General features: G+C 31.9%; 1 protein-coding gene across 1 annotated transcript in view; it reads left to right on the top strand.

Annotated features, from left to right (window-relative positions):
- LOC145295910 (uncharacterized) overlaps positions 1-18554 on the top strand; it is a 220837-nt gene that overhangs the window by 119180 nt on the left and 83103 nt on the right. Inside the window, exon 2 of the mRNA XM_080141681.1 lies at positions 8377-8605. Within this exon, the coding sequence (XP_079997807.1) occupies positions 8377-8605 (229 nt within the window). The remainder of the gene's footprint in view (positions 1-8376; positions 8606-18554) is intronic.

Here is an 18554-nt window from a genome sequence, read left to right on the forward strand (position 1 = left end):
TTGTGATCGCACTGGCATTCACTGCTATTTTTTGAAATAAAAGTTGTAATGATTTATTTTTAATTATTTATTTTTTGGGGGGTGGGGAGGTTTTTCCAGTGCTCAATATCCGGAGAATAGTTTCTTCTCTTTGTATCCCTTCTGATGAAATATCTGGTGGAGAGGGTATCACGTATCTCTTCTTTTTTAGGACGATTACATTTACATGTTTTTATCCGTTATTTTATTTTGGAAATTGTTGTGGGGGGTATCCACGTTGCCCAGGATGAAAATGATTAGAATTGCAGGTGTGTTTCAAACGGAACTTCCTGTCAACCCATGGGTACCCATGCTAGTATTTTATATTTTAGGATACATTTCTTTTCTGCAACCCACTAAGTTTTGTGTGTGTGGATAGCGGGGAAAGAAGGTAAATTCAACTGTGAATCATCCAAGCAATTAAAGAAGTTCGATGATATCCACAATGAAGAAAATGCTATCACAGGTGTGGAGAGATTATCATAAAATCCCCCACCCACCCCCAAAAATCAATAAGTCCAAAGAAATTGTAGTTCGATGAGTGACTGGGAAATAATGAAATCCAAAATGACAGCTTGAAATAAAATAAAATAAAGGTTCAAAGAGTATTAAAAAAATCGCCAGAATACCAATGCCGTTTATTTTGTTTTATTCCATCTGAATGGACCAGATGCGATTGCAAGTTGCATTATAATGATTACTGAACACTCATTACCTGAAAGTTTCATCTCTCTGTTGCAGATATTGACGGTGTAAAACTCTAAGAAAACAATCTCTCTCATGGACGTGCATTAGAAACAGAGATGCGTCATTGAATTTCTCCATGCAGAAAATAATTAACCGATCAACATTCACCGGCGCCTGTTGAACGTTTACGAAGCTGAAGCAGTTGATGTCAGCATAGTTAGGAGATGGGTTCATCAATTTCAGAGTGGCGAAAGAGATGTAATTGACAAAGCACGACCAAGGCATCAAAAGAGGCTGGCAAAAGTACATTGAGAATGGTGGTGACTATGTAGAAAAATAAATTCTGGAGCACAAAAGGTCGCTCATTTTGATGGTACCACACCCGTCTTGGTAGCTCTTTAAGATTTTAGTTTTTGAGTAAAATAAAATAAGAGACGTTACTTTTTGGAACGACCCTCAACGTATATTGTTGTTTTTAGGGAACCAATTTATGAATAAATAAATAAAATTACTAGCTATTTTTTTTTAAATCCACTTCCAAGCAAGTAAAAAAAAATAGTTCAAATATAAAAATTTAATGAGAAGATTATTCATATTTGGGTTCCAGATTCTTGTTTTGACTTTACGGATTAATACTCCATTGACTGGCGTGATAATTAGTTGATTTTTATTTGTTTCTTGGTTAAGGATTTTTCATTATTCCTTGTTTGAATATTGTAATTTATTCAATCTATATATATAAAAATGTAATTCTTGGTTCGTTCAAAGTCCATAAAACCATATTTCTACATTATCAATTTAATTGAAATTTTCAAAAAAATTTATGTGTAAAGTCAAGGAATGTTTGCATGTAATTAAGATCGTTAAGATCGCAAATTATAAAAATATATTAAATAAAATAAAAATATTTTTCGTAACTGCGAGACTGTCCACCATATTTCATTTCCGGTAGAAATGAGCCTTTCATGTGCACCACAGATTGACGACTTTCGAATTACAACATTTAACTATCTAATTAATAGATGGGTAAAAAAAAAATTCCTTATTTTTAAAATTATATATATATATATATATATATATATATATATATATATATATATATATATATATATATATATTGTACTTTAACCTTACAATTGAATAAAACACACATATAAAACTTTAATTAAACTTGGAAATACGATTTAAAAAATAGCACGGATCGGTAAGTGCACTAGCACCATTTGTTTATCTTAATTTTTTATTTTTAAAAGCCTACCTAAAATAAATTTGTCTAATTCTTAATTTCTTATTTTATTGGGGGGGGGGGGGAGGTAAATATGAAGAGTTACTCCACCCTCGAAAATTCCTGTAAAATTACCACCTTAGTAGGTTTTCGGGGCCGCTGAAAACGAAAATAACGTTTATAATTAAGGCAAACGAGTAGTTTCCAAGATATGAAGAAATGTTAGTTTAAAAAAGTGGAGGATCACTTTTCCATAATAATTTAACGTAAAATGATTACCCACTTTGTGGTCACGATTTTTTTTGGGGGGGGACTTTCTTTCTACCCTTGGAAAATCCTTTAAAATTACCTGTTTAAATTGCAAAATGCAAAAGAAATCAAACAAAAAACTTTTTAACCAAGAAACAGAAAAAATTTAAAAAATAGCATCTATTTTTTTCTATCGAATTCATTTGTTGTTTTTATTGAAAACTATTTTCTCCCGGACTTTTGATAAAATTTTCCATGAAGGGCCGTGTGTCTCATGTTCGTATATAAAAAAAAAAAAAATTTTAAGATTTCGGTGTGCTAAAAACGAATCTGCAAACCGTTTCCATCGCAAAAAAATAGTTTTTATGATATGAAGAAATTACTTTTTCGAAAAGTAGGCGATCACTTTTCCATGTAAATTTAACTTAAAATAAGCACCCACTTTCTAGCCACCTGAGAGGGGGGTGGATTTTTTCCCATGTTTATTGCCTAAACAGCTTCCGTTTATGCTCGCGTGTAGCATAAACGAAGGCTACGGCTGTGAAATGGGAAATAGTCCCAGAGTCCAGGGGTTATTACCATGCAAAAGAAATCAAACAAAAAAACTTTTTAGCCAAGAAACACACAGAAAAATGCCCCTCTCTCAGGTGGTCAGAAAGTGGGTGCTCATTCTAAGTTAAATTTGCATTGAAAAGTGATCACCCACTTTTCGAAAAAGTAATTTCTTCATATGAAAACTTTCTTTTTGCAACGAAAACGGTTTGCAGATTCGTTTTTAGTACACTGAAATTTACAATAAAATATTTCGTTATATACGAACATGAGACGGGCCTTAAAGTAAAATAATACCGGATTTGGGGGGCAGATTTGCCGTTTAATTGTACAAATATCCTCAAACCAGGTAATTACTAAAAGGGACTCTTAAAAGTCGTCACCTGTATCGAGCAAAAGTTTAAAACCACGTCACAGTAACATATATTGAGTGAGTTCCTAACAGTATTTTGTATAGTTTTTCAGTTTAAACTCATTTTCTCAAAATTTCCCCAAACTTAACGTGTTCGATACAGTCTGCCGCCATTTGTATTTTTAAAATATACCGATAAACACTGTATGTTTTTGAACCGATTAAACATTATACATTACATAAAAACACTACAATCTTATCCAGTTAGGTAGAACATTTACTTTTCTTGCCTTTGATAAAATTTATTTGTTATATATTTATTTTTTGTCAATTTCTTTGTATCTGTGTTTAGTAATACAAACCCTTTTCATTTAATGTAACGTTTAGTCGGCTCAAAAAACAGTGTTTATCGGTGTATTTGAAAGATACAAATAGTGGCGGACACTGTTGATTACGTTAAGTTTGAGAAAGTGAGTTAAAACTAAAAAACTATACAAAATACTGTCACAAACCCACCGATTATGTCAGCCTATGTCATGGTAACATATATTCGGTGGGGTTTTGACACTGTATTTTATAGTTTTTAGTTTTCAACTTACTTTCCCAAACTTAACGTATTCAACAGAGTCTGCAACCATTTCTGTTTTTCGAGCCGATTAAACATTTTACATTACATAAAAAAACTAAACAATTATCCAGCTAGCTAGAAACATAACTTACCTTACCTTTGCTTCATTTATTTGTTTTTGGACAACTTTTTCGAATCTGTGTATAGTAACCCCCCCCCCATCACTCAAATATCAATTACTAACTAACATTTTTGTATACAGAAAACAAAAAAACAAAAAACATTTAGCTGTTTCAACATTTTTGCTACGTTCAGCTTTATCCACTGATTGTTGGTCGAGCCCAAGCCATGATTGACGGTAATCCCGAGGATCAGGATCCAATTCTGCAAGAGTACCATTTTTTTTCATTTTCGCCTTTTTTATTTTACTTTTTGGAATGGATTGCTGTACTAAGAATATAAGAAACATGCATTTTCTCTTTTTATTAGAATTTTCCATTACACCAAATTGAGCCACAACAACGCGTGGCAGGATACAGCTTGTCTATATATATAAAAATGAAACGTCTGGTTTGTTCAACTTAACTAAACTAGAAAACTACAAGTCTGTTTTTCGTTATATTTTGCAACAGTGATTGTATCTAACCCAACTGTGTTTTTAAATATTAAAAAGTAAAAAATATTACCATATTAAAAAACTTTTTTTGATATTGTTACTTTCTGTTCCGATTTCAGCTGAGGCTATTTACCGGAAATACTTCCGGTTTATACTGAATCTGCTTTTTGCTTTCATTATTCTGATTATTCAGTGACATTTCATATCGATAAGTATACTATTAATCCTGTTTTGTTTTGTTTTTATAGAAAAAATTGCATTAATTCGTTGTTTTTTTCCTTCCTGCATTTTCTTTATGTGTTTTTCCCTGGCATAAAAAAATAATAATGATAAAAAAAAACTACTCGCCGGGATTCGGCAATATATATACACCAGTTTTGTTTGTTGTTTAAATACTTGCAAAAAAAAAAAATACACAAAAAAGTTTGTTTCACTTTTTCTAAACTATAAAAAAAAATACTTTTACAAGAAAGTTGCTGGTTAATTTTTACAACTGGCTCCAGCGAATTATAAACACCCTAAACTCCCCATGTTAAAAATGGCTTTCGGATTAAACACCCCCCAAACCTCGAAAGTCGTTCTTAACATGGGGAGGTTGGGGGGGGAGTTATTCCGAAAGCCATTTTTAACATGGGGATGTTGGGGTGTTTATAATATGGTGGGGCAAGTTGTAAAATTAACGACATTGCTATTATTTATTCTAAAAATTGCTTAAAAGTTATTTATTTGACAAAAAAGTTGACATTTTCTACAACCATTTTAATAAGAAATACAAATGAACAGTAGATTTTTTGTGTTTTTTTCTGTTGATATTTTGTTTCTACATTTAAAATTTTACTTTATAATTTCTTTTACATAGACTTGTTATTATTACATCGGCAACACTCGGCTTTATCTGGCTGTTGACGTCATGCACCGGTGAAAGTCGAACGCTGAGAAAATAATTACACAACACTTAAAATTTAATTCATTGTGGTTTGTTCAAGCATTCCTTTGGAAAATCTATATATCTATAAAAGTGAACGTGTCTGTGTGTGTGTCTGTGTACATTTCCCTATGCAATAACTCTGTCAACTTTTAGTCTACAGACTCGAAATTTGATATACAAGGTACTGAGATTTGGGAAAATCGATGTGATCGGTTTTTGGCCAGAAATTTGGCGATTAGTGGGTCAAAGTTCAACAATTTGACTTTTGAGAACTCTACCAAACTCCTCCGACAATTTGGCGTCTACGCACTTGAAATTTTAGACATAGGTTCCTTGGACATGGATCTAACTTAATAACTTAATTTGAACCCAAAACAATAAATTTTAAGGGATCATAATAGAGTTCAAAGGTTAAAAAAAAATTGACCTCTGCGGTCTCTTCCAAATTACTCAGACAATTTCTAAACATTTGAAATTTTACATAAAGGGTATTCAGAGATAGGGCAAGCCTTTTCATCAGTTTGGGTCGAAAATTTTTAGTTACCAATATGTAAATGTATGTATGTATGTCTGTTTGCATGTCTGCCTTAAACTTTCAATAGAGGCGACGGATTTTATCAAGATCAGTATCGTTTTAAAGTTCGACCTTTCATATGACAAATATCGAAAAATTGGCTAAAAACATTAATATCTTCCCTTTCAACTAGGCACTTTTTTACAGGGGGGGTCACTTTTTTCGTCGATATTTTTTAAAGTTATCTTCTCCTTTAGATTGTCTAGCCTTAATTTTAAAAAATGTCGCTTCCGGTTTAGCGGTGGTCGTAACAGCATAAACGTTAGGTTTTACCCCATTCTTTTCCTCCTTTGCGGTACAGGTTCGAGCCTGCCTTCCTACTACCACTATTTTTTTTTTTTGCTCAACATACACATCCAAACACCTGGGCAACGTCGGACTGAAATGCTAGTAAATATTTAAAATAAAGTGGCGCTTATGCAGTTATGTTACCATGCTATTTTTTAAAAAAGTATTTTCATGTTAAATTCAAGTTTTACAATATCTTTTTATTTATTAAGTTGTTAGGTGAAAGTACAGATAACCCGGTCGGTTTCTAATGTGTGGAAAATCTAGCTCCTGAAAAAAATATAGTAAAAAAAATAAAAATTGATTCAGTCTCGAAAGATTTCTCCTCTACTGATCAACGAAAAAACGGTGAAGTATAGTTCACCCTCTGTTTCTCTCCCCCTCTCTGTCTTCCTCTCTTGATATCTCTCTCCATCCATCTCTCCCTCTCTTTCTTTCTATATCACCCTCTCCATCTCTCTTTGAGCCCCTTTTTCTAACTCCCTCTATCCACTTCTCTCCTTTCCTCTGTCTCGCTCCCTCTCTGTTTTTAACTCTTCCCTCTCTCTGTCTATCTCTCAATCCCTCTATCTCTCTATATCTCCTTCTCTATTTCTCTCTCACTTTCTCTTTTCTATCTATATATCTTCCTCTCTATCCGTCCATGTCTAACCCCTCATCCTATTTTAGTCTACTGAATTAATTACAGTGAATAAGGCATTGTCAAAATATGGATAAATCCTATTTTAGTCACCTAATTTACTTACTTTGAGATTAGAAGTTATTTGGCAATTACTGCTACTTTGAGCAGCACCAGAAGTAACTGGTAAAACCTTTCTAATTAAATTGATTTTTACAGCCATTCGATGACAAAATGACATAGCCTTAGCCCTTGCTGCATGCGGAATACCTGTGACCTTGCTACCAAGTAGAAGAACTACTTTTTTTACTTTGAAACTACTATTAAACATTCAATTTTTCAATAATCTCATGTTCAACACCGCCAAAACATCCAGTATGGGGAAAAATATTGCAAAAATGCACACTTATTGTTTGGGATGAATGCACAATGTCACGCAAAAAATCACTTGAGGCTCTTGGTCGATCCTTGCAAGATTTGCGTGGCAATGCCAGACCATTTGGGAATGCAGTAACATTGCTTGCAGGAGATTTCAGGCAAATGTTACCTGCAATTCCTCAATCAACATCAGCAGATAAAATAAATGCTTGCCTCAAATACTCTACTTTTTGGTGCTATGTGAAGACAAATATGCGAGTCCAGTTGCAAAATGCTCGATCCGCACAGAATTTTTTGCATTACTTGTGGAAAATTGAGTAAGGAAAAGTGCCGGTTGCTCCAAGTTAAGGGCAAAATTCTTTGACTCTTAACTTCTGTAATTTAGTTACATCAAAGGAAGAGTTGATAAAAAAGGTTTTTCCAGATATTCAAATTAATTATATGAATTCCACTTGGCTGAGTGAACGAGCTATTCTTGTAGATGTCCATGAACTTAACGCTATTATTCAGCTTCAAATTCCAAGTGAGGTAGTCACATACAAATCCATTGACACTTTTGTGGAAAACGATAAAATGGTTAATTATCCAACAGTTAGATTTGCCAGGGATGCCACCGCATGTATTGCAACTGAAATTTGGTGTGCTAATTATCATGTTGTGAAATATAAACCAATCCAAGCTTTGCAATGGCACATAGCTTGCATTAAAAAAAAATTAACAAAATATCATAGAAACAACAATCATAACAGGAGCTTTCACAGGTGAATATATCTTCATTTCACGCATTCCTATGATTCCACCGGATACGCTGTTGCACTTTAGGAAATTGCACTTTTCAATTTGATTATCGTTTGCAATCACCGTCAACTCAGGGAACAATCTTTACAATTGTGTGGTTTACATCTACACACTGACTGTTTTCTCACATGAACAATTTATGTTGTGTGTTCAAGAGTCGGCAAACCAGAAAACCCCTATATCAGCTTAGAAAATGGAACAACAAAAACTGTGTACCCATACGTACTAGGAAATTAAACCTATAAGAAACATGCATTTTCTTATTTTGGAATTTTTTCCATTGTGCCAATTTGAGCCACAGCAATGCGTGGCAGGGTACAGCTAGTTATATATATATATATATATATATATATATATATATATATATATATATATATATATATATTACATGCATAAAAGTATACCTATGGACATGAGTGTTTCTGGCTTTTAGCCTTTATCAGCACAGGTCAGGATCGAACTCATGACATCATATATATATAACTTTGCCTTATAAATAACTATTTAAATTCTTTGTTTTTCAGGAGTGTGACTCGTCTGGTTTTTCTGAGCCAGAGAAAGAGAAGGACAAAATCTTGGATAACATTCTGGAAACTCTTAAGAAATTTCTAGAATGGTTCTTCAGGTGTATCACCTGCGGTTGTTGCTATGGCAACACGGCAAAACCCAATTTTATGGGTACTGTGAGTGACAATGAGCCATCGGAAATGGAAAAGGAAGCCTTGGCTAATCTTCTTTACTATTTGGAAACAGGTAAGAATTTTTTTTTTAATTAACGAGTCATCATTTACTATGGCCAAAAGCCACTCGAGGATAAAGTTTAATGAGATTCTCAGTTGGATAATGAACAATACTATGAGATGATTGAAAATGATGAGCAGAAATGGATAGAATTAAATTACTTAAGAAGACAATGCAACAAGTATTTGTTGACTTTTGACTTGAAGATGACTATATTGTAGTCGACATGGAAGTAGTTCCATCGTAGTTTGCTCCACAGATGGGAGATTTTTTGGAAACTGTTTTGTTTTAGATGCAGAGAGGTCAATTATTTACTACACATGTAAAATCAAGTCACTGACAGCATCTCCTATTTCCATACCAGTGTGCATATGTTGTCATAAATGATGGCATGCTGTTTTCATTGTTTACCTTGCCAAAATTTCACAGAAAACACTCGACTAGCTACAACCACTATCAACAATTTCCCTCACTCTCTATTTGTGCCTAAATCTAAATGCAGATTTCATTAACAAAGCTTTTTTCTTAGAACTGCCCGCCTGTGGAGCACTGTTCTACTGACCTGCTTCCGGGCTGACTACAATGTAAGGCTTCACGTTCAATGTAAACAAGTTCTTATTGAGAAGTTCGCTTAAATAATCCAAATTTAGTTTTTATAATTAAAGTCACTTGAAAAAAAAAGTCTTGTTTACAAAAGATAACAATACCTCAGTTGCTGCTGGTTGATGCTAGCAATGTTTTTTAATCTGTTATGAGTAACAAAATAGCTATTTATATTATGGGTAACAAAATAGCTATTTATATTATGGGTAACAAAATAGCTATTTATATTATGGGTAACAAAATAGCTATTTATATTATGGGTAACAAAATAGCTATTTATATTATGGGTAACAAAATAGCTATTTATATTATGGGTAACAAAATAGCTATTTATACTATGGGTAACAAAATAGCTATTTATACTATGGGTAACAAAATAGCTATTTATATTATGGGTAACAAAATAGCTATTTATATTATGGGTAATAAAATAGCTATTTATACTATGGGTAACAAAATAGCTATTTATATTATGGGTAACAAAATAGCTATTTATATTATGGGTAACAAAATAGCTATTTATATTATGGGTAACAAAATAGCTATTTATATTATGGGTAACAAAATAGCTATTTATATTATGGGTAACAAAATAGCTATTTATATTATGGGTAACAAAATAGCTATTTATATTATGGGTAACAAAATAGCTATTTATATTATGGGTAACAAAATAGCTATTTATATTATGGGTAACAAAATAGCTATTTATATTATGGGTAACAAAATAGCTATTTATATTATGGGTAACAAAATAGCTATTTATACTATGGGTAACAAAATAGCTATTTATATTATGGGTAACAAAATAGCTATTTATATTATGGGTAACAAAATAGCTATTTATATTATGGGTAACAAAATAGCTATTTATATTATGGGTAACAAAATAGCTATTTATATTATGGGTAACAAAATAGCTATTTATATTATGGGTAACAAAATAGCTATTTATATTATGGGTAACAAAATAGCTATTTATACTATGGGTAACAAAATAGCTATTTATATTATGGGTAACAAAATAGCTATTTATATTATGGGTAACAAAATAGCTATTTATATTATGGGTAACAAAATAGCTATTTATATTATGGGTAACAAAATAGCTATTTATATTATGGGTAACAAAATAGCTATTTATACTATGGGTAACAAAATAGCTATTTATATTATGGGTAACAAAATAGCTATTTATATTATGGGTAACAAAATAGCTATTTATATTATGGGTAACAAAATAGCTATTTATATTATGGGTAACAAAATAGCTATTTATATTATGGGTAACAAAATAGCTATTTATATTATGGGTAACAAAATAGCTATTTATATTATGGGTAACAAAATAGCTATTTATATTATGGGTAACAAAATAGCTATTTATATTATGGGTAACAAAATAGCTATTTATACTATGGGTAACAAAATAGCTATTTATATTATGGGTAACAAAATAGCTATTTATATTATGGGTAACAAAATAGCTATTTATATTATGGGTAACAAAATAGCTATTTATATTATGGGTAACAAAATAGCTATTTATATTATGGGTAACAAAATAGCTATTTATATTATGGGTAACAAAATAGCTATTTATATTATGGGTAACAAAATAGCTATTTATACTATGGGTAACAAAATAGCTATTTATATTATGGGTAACAAAATAGCTATTTATATTATGGGTAACAAAATAGCTATTTATATTATGGGTAACAAAATAGCTATTTATATTATGGGTAACAAAATAGCTATTTATATTATGGGTAACAAAATAGCTATTTATATTATGGGTAACAAAATAGCTATTTATATTATGGGTAACAAAATAGCTATTTATATTATGGGTAACAAAATAGCTATTTATATTATGGGTAACAAAATAGCTATTTATACTATGGGTAACAAAATAGCTATTTATATTATGGGTAACAAAATAGCTATTTATATTATGGGTAACAAAATAGCTATTTATATTATGGGTAACAAAATAGCTATTTATATTATGGGTAACAAAATAGCTATTTATATTATGGGTAACAAAATAGCTATTTATACTATGGGTAACAAAATAGCTATTTATATTATGGGTAACAAAATAGCTATTTATATTATGGGTAACAAAATAGCTATTTATATTATGGGTAACAAAATAGCTATTTATATTATGGGTAACAAAATAGCTATTTATATTATGGGTAACAAAATAGCTATTTATATTATGGGTAACAAAATAGCTATTTATATTATGGGTAACAAAATAGCTATTTATATTATGGGTAACAAAATAGCTATTTATATTATGGGTAACAAAATAGCTATTTATATTATGGGTAACAAAATAGCTATTTATATTGAGAAATATTGAAACAGAGATAAAATATGCATTATCATATACTAGCAGTAACTACCTGGCGTTGCGCGGAATCCAGTGAAGTCATTTTATTTATTGTTGCCCGGTGGTAGCGTACCCCCCTTTCCCACGTAAAAAAATTAAAGTACAGTTGGTTGTTGTTGTAGCCCAACCATCAACCTCTTCATGTTAAGAACGACATTCGGAATGGACCCCCCTACCTATGTTAAGAATGGCTTTCGAAATAGACACCATATTTTGTGAGTGTGGGTGTGATTGACAAGTAATTAGCTTGAAATGTAAGGTATGTAATAATCAAAAACAATTTATTTAGCTTTGTGAACTATTTGCGTAAAATTAAAAAAAAAAAATCAAAATCCAATAATAGTTATAATAGATTAAAGTACACACAAATAGTTTTAAACTTCAATGGTATTTTGCATTATGACGTATTTGTGTGTAAAAATAAAAAAGTAAAGATTTTATAATAATTAATGTCCGTGTGAGGCCACCAGAAAGAAAAAATCTATAAAAAGTAAGTAAACCCCTATAAAAGAAAAATGCGAATGGCAGCAATTACCGGTTTGAGCGCAAAAATATAAAAGGAATAAAAAAAATTAACCTGCATTAGCAAGGCGCAAATGTATGACGCCAGAAGGAAAAAAGATGTAGACAAAAACAAAGAAACATGGTTAATCGAGTGGTGGGCCATGGTGAAAGTATGACGTTTAAAACTTAAAAGAAAACATTTAAACCTAACGGGGGGCACATGAATGAAATGATGTCAAAGCTCTCTCTCTCTCTCTCTCTCTCTCTCTCTCTCTCTCTCTCTCTCTGTATCTGTTTCTATCTGTCTCTATCTATCTCTGTCTCTCTATCTGTGTGTGTGTGTGTGTGTGTGTGTGTGTGTGTGTGTGTGTGTTTGATTCCTGAATTACTTTCAGGCCTTCGAAATAACAACGATAAAATGTAACAGAGCACCATTATGATGATTTCTCTCTCTCTGTCTGTCTCTCTCTCTTTCTATCTTTCTCTCTCTCTCTCTATCTCTTGCTCTATCTCTGTCTTTCTCTCTATCTCTCTCCCTGTTTCTTTCTACCTTTCTATCTCTTGCTCTATCTCTTGCTCTATCTCTGTCTCTCTCTCTATGTATAGCTCTCTCTCTCTCTGTGTGTGCGTGTGTGATTTAACGGTATGCTGGTGTGCAGAAAAAGAAAAAAAAACAATTGATCTGTTTCCCATTAAAAGAATTGCAAGATGAATAATGTACGGACATTTTTTGTAAAAGTATAGTGTGTTCAAAAAGGAAAGGTAATGGTATGTACATGAGTTCGCGAGATAGTTACAAAGGAAGATTGGGCAGTGTATGTGTAATGTGAATAATATTTCCCGGTGTTGAGTGGGGTCAGTGGGAGGACTTTTGTAACAGATGGGAAAATATAAACTACTTCCTCAATAGTGTTGATGGAGCTCCTAGGATGGATTGTATGATTTTATTAAATATACATACAAATAAATATGTATGAAACGGCATTCTACAGTTACATAAGATGGTGGATAATAGTTTAGACATATTAAATTTGTATGTGACATCTGTTCTTGCAAACATACAGTAATTTTGTCCAGAGAGGAATTTCTGCAAACAAAATATTATATATAGGATTTATATTTATTTTCACATTCTTTACTTATACAGAAAAAGAAAAGAAAAATGAATATTAGGTAACATTTCTTATATTTTCCCATTAAATATGTAAGTTATTTCCATTGTTGATTTTGATTTTTCGATTGTTATTAAAATAATATTTCATATTATCAATTTTCTTTGCCGAGCTAAATAAGTTTTAAAGATAAATTGCTGATAAATGCTTTACTATATTACCAATAACGTGGCACAACAATAACAAATGAAAATTGGTTAGTCAGAAGTAAGTGTTGATTTGTCAGCTTAAATGCTTTTTGGATCTTACCTGAAAGTCCCACAAGGTAACTTATATATATATATATATATATATATATATATATATATATATATATATATATATATATATATATATATATACAAAAAACCTCTGGCCTTGAAGGAGGGGAGACAAAATCTTGCTGCTATAGTTTCAAATGATCTGAAATAAAAGCAAAGGGAAACTTGATTCCAAATATTTTTCAGATGTTATATCTCCTCTCTTTTGGAAATAAGGTACGATTATGGATATTTCCAGTTCAAATAATCCTTATACACTGTGAAATTTACTTTATGTGTGAAAACCAAAGAGGGGAGGTATAACATAAGAGAAATATTTGGAATCAAGTCTCCACTTGCTGTTATTTCAGATCATTTGAAACCATAGCAGCAAGTTTTAGTCTCCCCTCTATCAAGGCCAAAGACTTTGTGGAAATATCAGATATTTTTTTAGTTCATATACAAAACTAGGAAAATAAACGACTATGATTGAAGTATTGGTAAAGGTGCAGTATATTTCCACCCACGAAAAATCCTTTAAAATTACCACTATTAAAGGTTTTTGAGAGTGCTGAAAACGAAAATAACAGTAAAAATCCCAGGAAACGAGTAGTTTTCAAGATATAAAGAAATTATAAAGTGAGGACCACTTTTTTATATTAATTTAACGTAAAATGAGCATCCAACTCATAGCTAAGGTGGTCATAAAGTAGGTGCTTATTTTACGTTAAATTAATATAGAAAAATAATCCCCCACTTCTTGAAACAGTAATGTATGACCTTAAAGGTAAATGTCACATAGCTCACTACACAATTCAGGTCATTATCTTTCCAACGAGTTTTTATTTGTTTAATTCTGATCAGTAGTTGCTGAGATTTCGAACTTATAAAATTGCCAAAAAAGTGATATATCTATATATCTATACTCATCGCCAAATTGAATATTGAAATGCTCATATCTTTGATTATATGGGCCGAAATTACATGAAAATTTGCATGCTTTTAGAAGATTATAATACTATTGTACGGTTATAGTTTTATGACAATTGATTAAAAAGAACCTATATTTTCAAACCAATAACATATGCCCAAATTAGCATACATCTCTCTCTCTCTCTCTCTCTCTCTCTCTCTCTCTCTCTATATATATATATATATATATATATATATATATATATATATATATATATATATATATATATATATATATATAGTGTCCTAGCAAGCCAACTTTAGTTTTGCTGCTTTGGGATGAATTTTGCTTTGGATTTTTTTTTTGCTTGGTTGTCTCCCCTGTGGCCTTGCCAGGCCACTAATATATATATATATATATATATATATATATATATATATATATATACTAGTGTTCTTCCGATATTGGCCAGGCTAGAATATAAAAGAATGATTTAACTATAAAAAATATCTGTAAAATATTTAAAGTTTTGGAGTGGGGATCGCCGTGTGGATTAGATGGGGGGTTAGTTTTTGCTTGTTTTGATTCTTCTACACAATATGAACAGAAGTAAACTGACTTTGCAAACTAAAATTAAAACTTAGTTTACGGTTGGGTTAGAGTTATTTACAGGTTATATTACAGTTATGTTATGATTAAGGTTATGTTATGTTTAGGTAATGTTAGGGTTGGTTTAGGGTTGGGTTAGAGTTATTTACAGGTTATATTACAGTTATGTTAGGATTAAGGTTATGTTATATTTAGGTAATGTTAGGCTTGGGTTAGAGTTATTTACAGGTTATATTACAGTTATGTTAGGATTAAGGTTATGTTATGTTTAGGTAATGTTAGGGTTGGTTTAGGGTTGGGTTAGAGTTATTTACAGGTTATATTACAGTCATGTTAGGATTAAGGTTATGTTATGTTTAGGTAATGTTAGGGTTAGTTTAGGTTTGGGTTGGTTTAGGGTAAACATGAAAACAGAAACAGCTCGGTTCATAATTGTAGAGTCACTGAAGTTCGTTAATAGTCGTTATGATCACCTTTTCTTAGCCAAAGACGAGAATTTTCGATCATGGTAATCTTTTTTTTTTTTTGTTAAGTGAATTGAGAAAACCTCACCTCATCTAAAACCTTAAAAAATTGAAAAGTTTAAAATAGCACATTCTCCTCACTCATTTAAAAGTAAAACAGGAAAAAATGAAATAATAAAAAATGCCATCATCCAAATTTTCACATTCCAAAATTGAGAAACCATTCTGTTACCATTTTATGTTTAATATCAGAAAGTGATTTCCCATCTTGAAATGTAGAATATTTATTTTTGGGAGATTTTGTAATTCTTTTTTGGCGGATATATTTTCAGGTTGCTTTTGTATAATTGCCACCTCCCTCTCTGCAAAAAGAAAAAAATAAGGAAATAGTTACCGAAGAAATTTAAACTTTCTCAACAAACTTTGGTCTTTCAAAGTATATTTTACATCTAAGAAATATATTTTGTTCGTTAACTCATGTTTTCTCGCTTTCATTCACAAAATCCCATTGTTATGTTTAGCACTTGCTAACTGGTGACCCATCCATTTACAACATTCATATTTTTATCCATCTTTTTAATTCACTAATGTAGCTACATTTATATTAAGTGTTAGACTTGTTCTTGGCACTTTTCAAAGACGCTACTAATGTCAAAATACACTATATGAAGCTAGGAGCTACACCATAGTCTACTCCCCTTTGGATTTCTACCGATAATTCTTAATCTTTCATCCGGCGTGTAGCTTCTCTTAGCAATGAATACTTGTGCTAATTGCCCTTGCTCACCGCAACTTGGTATCCAGATTTAATTGGTTTGCCTTAGCAAATATGAGATATCCTCATTCACGAAGGAGTGCCGCTGGGGCTATGCAGGTCATTTTTGTCCCTAGTCCAAAGTGCCCTATTTTGGGGAACTCAATTCATCACTTTAAATAGCGACTTTTGTGCCTACCATTGCTCTCGTGGGGAGACAAATAGTAAAGATTGGTCTATTTCTACTTGGTTTTCTCTTCTCGGGTATTAATTCGTGGAACATCCTACAGGGTGGTCGGTCTCTCTCTCTATCTATCTATCTATATCTGTTTGTCTATCTATTTTATATCAATATCTCTCCCACTCTCTCTCTCTCTCTCTCTCTCTCTCTCTCTCTCTGATTATTCACCAGCTTATTCAACTAGTTTATTTATGTCTGTTAATTCATGGGGATGAGGCATATCCCCCCCCCTCACACTCACTCACCCACTCATTAACTCTGTTCAGCAAACACCAGCCTTCCTCTGATCGTCTTCTGATCTCTGTCATGTCAAATCTAGAATCTCTACCGGTTATTACAGTGAACAATAGCCAAGTGACCTTTATTATTGTCAACAAAACCGAACACCTCCTGCCTACATTCTGACATGATGACACTGAGCTTTGAAATTAGATATTTGCTTATGTCTTGTCTAATTACTATTCACAACAGCTGATCAAAGGACATTTTTGCCACATGAACAGCCTAGTTGATCTCCCCTTATAAAGATACCAATAACGACTAATATTAATACTTCGATGAAAAAAAAACTTAAGAAAAAAACTATTATAATGGTACATATCTTCTAAAGACTGGTACCTGAGAATAATTAAGATGGCTTAAATTTACTATATTCAAATAAAATAAATTGTTATAAATTTTATTCATCATCATCATTAGCAGCAGCAGTAGTATGAATTTAACGCCTGTTTCACAGGCTGGCATGTGTTGGACAGCTTTTTAAAATTAACTTCCAAACTGACTTATATCTTAATTTATTTATTGTGGACTATTATCCTCATCTTTCTAAGTTGTTGCTTCAAAACGTTTCGGCCAACTATTTCTCTGGCCTTCGTCAGGTGGTAACTGCGACGGGATAGGAATTCCGAATCTTCTAACTGCATTCTCAGCAATTACTGCCATCCATATTTGTTGTCATCTCACCACGTTTTGGGCAAGTACCTTAGGGTTCTAGGTGAGAATTATTTGAAGATAGCGGTTTCAATCCTACTCAAAGCCAGCCAGAGGCTTACTTGGCCAAAACATGGTGAGACGACATCAAGTATAGATAGCAGTAATTGCTGAGAATGCAGTTAGGAGATTCGGAGTTCCTATCCCGTCATGGTTAACCACCTGACGAAGGCCAGAGGAATAGTTGGCTGAAATGTTGTGAAACAACAACTAAGAAAGATGATGATATTAGTCTGCAATAAATAAATTAATAGATAATACTCATCTCAATAACGAATTCCAATTGAATAATATATGATCTATCTCTGTTCAGGTTTTTATTTATTATTCTTTCCGTCAACTTCATCCTTCTAATTGTTTATCCGTTCTTCTCTCACGCCCATTTTTATCACTTTCTATCTTTTCTGTAGTTTTTTTTTTTGCCAGCTGAACCTGCTACCTCAACTGTTTCACATTTATTAACCTGTTGTGATACTAGAAACAGGTATTAAAGAAAGATGTGAACAACAGGTTTAGGTAGAAAGAATATATTGTACGAGAAAGTGAATACAAAGAAAGGTTGTCAGCATTTTCTGACTATCAGTTTCGCGTTTGGTTGTGATAATTCCTCACAACAGTATTAGACGAGTGAATAGGTAAGTCCTCATAACATGACCTAAGAACTCTTAACTATTCTTTCAACGTGGCCATACCAACAAAGTTTTCTGTTTTGTGCACAACTCATTATAATGTCCAGATATAAACTTCCTCTCGCTCTCTATATATATATACACACCCACACTCAAGCAGAGGGAACGATATCATATCATTATTTTAGATATATAGTGTATCCCGTTTTTTAATTATGAAATATATATATGGATATGATGGATTGATTGTTGCTATTTCTTCTGATGAGTTAAGGGCAAAATAGATTCACTAATTGATATAATAATTAAGTGATTGATTTTGTGCTATGAAACAGATACTGTCAAGAATTGCAAATTTAAATTGAATTAAAGAAATAAGTTGTAAGATGGTCAACATCATAAACTTTGGTATATAGACTTTTGTAATTCATTATATATA

Source organism: Euprymna scolopes, chromosome 16 (assembly GCF_053919585.1).
Source record: "Euprymna scolopes isolate OS-2025 chromosome 16, ASM5391958v1, whole genome shotgun sequence".
NCBI classification, from domain to species: Eukaryota; Metazoa; Mollusca; class Cephalopoda; order Sepiida; family Sepiolidae; genus Euprymna; species Euprymna scolopes.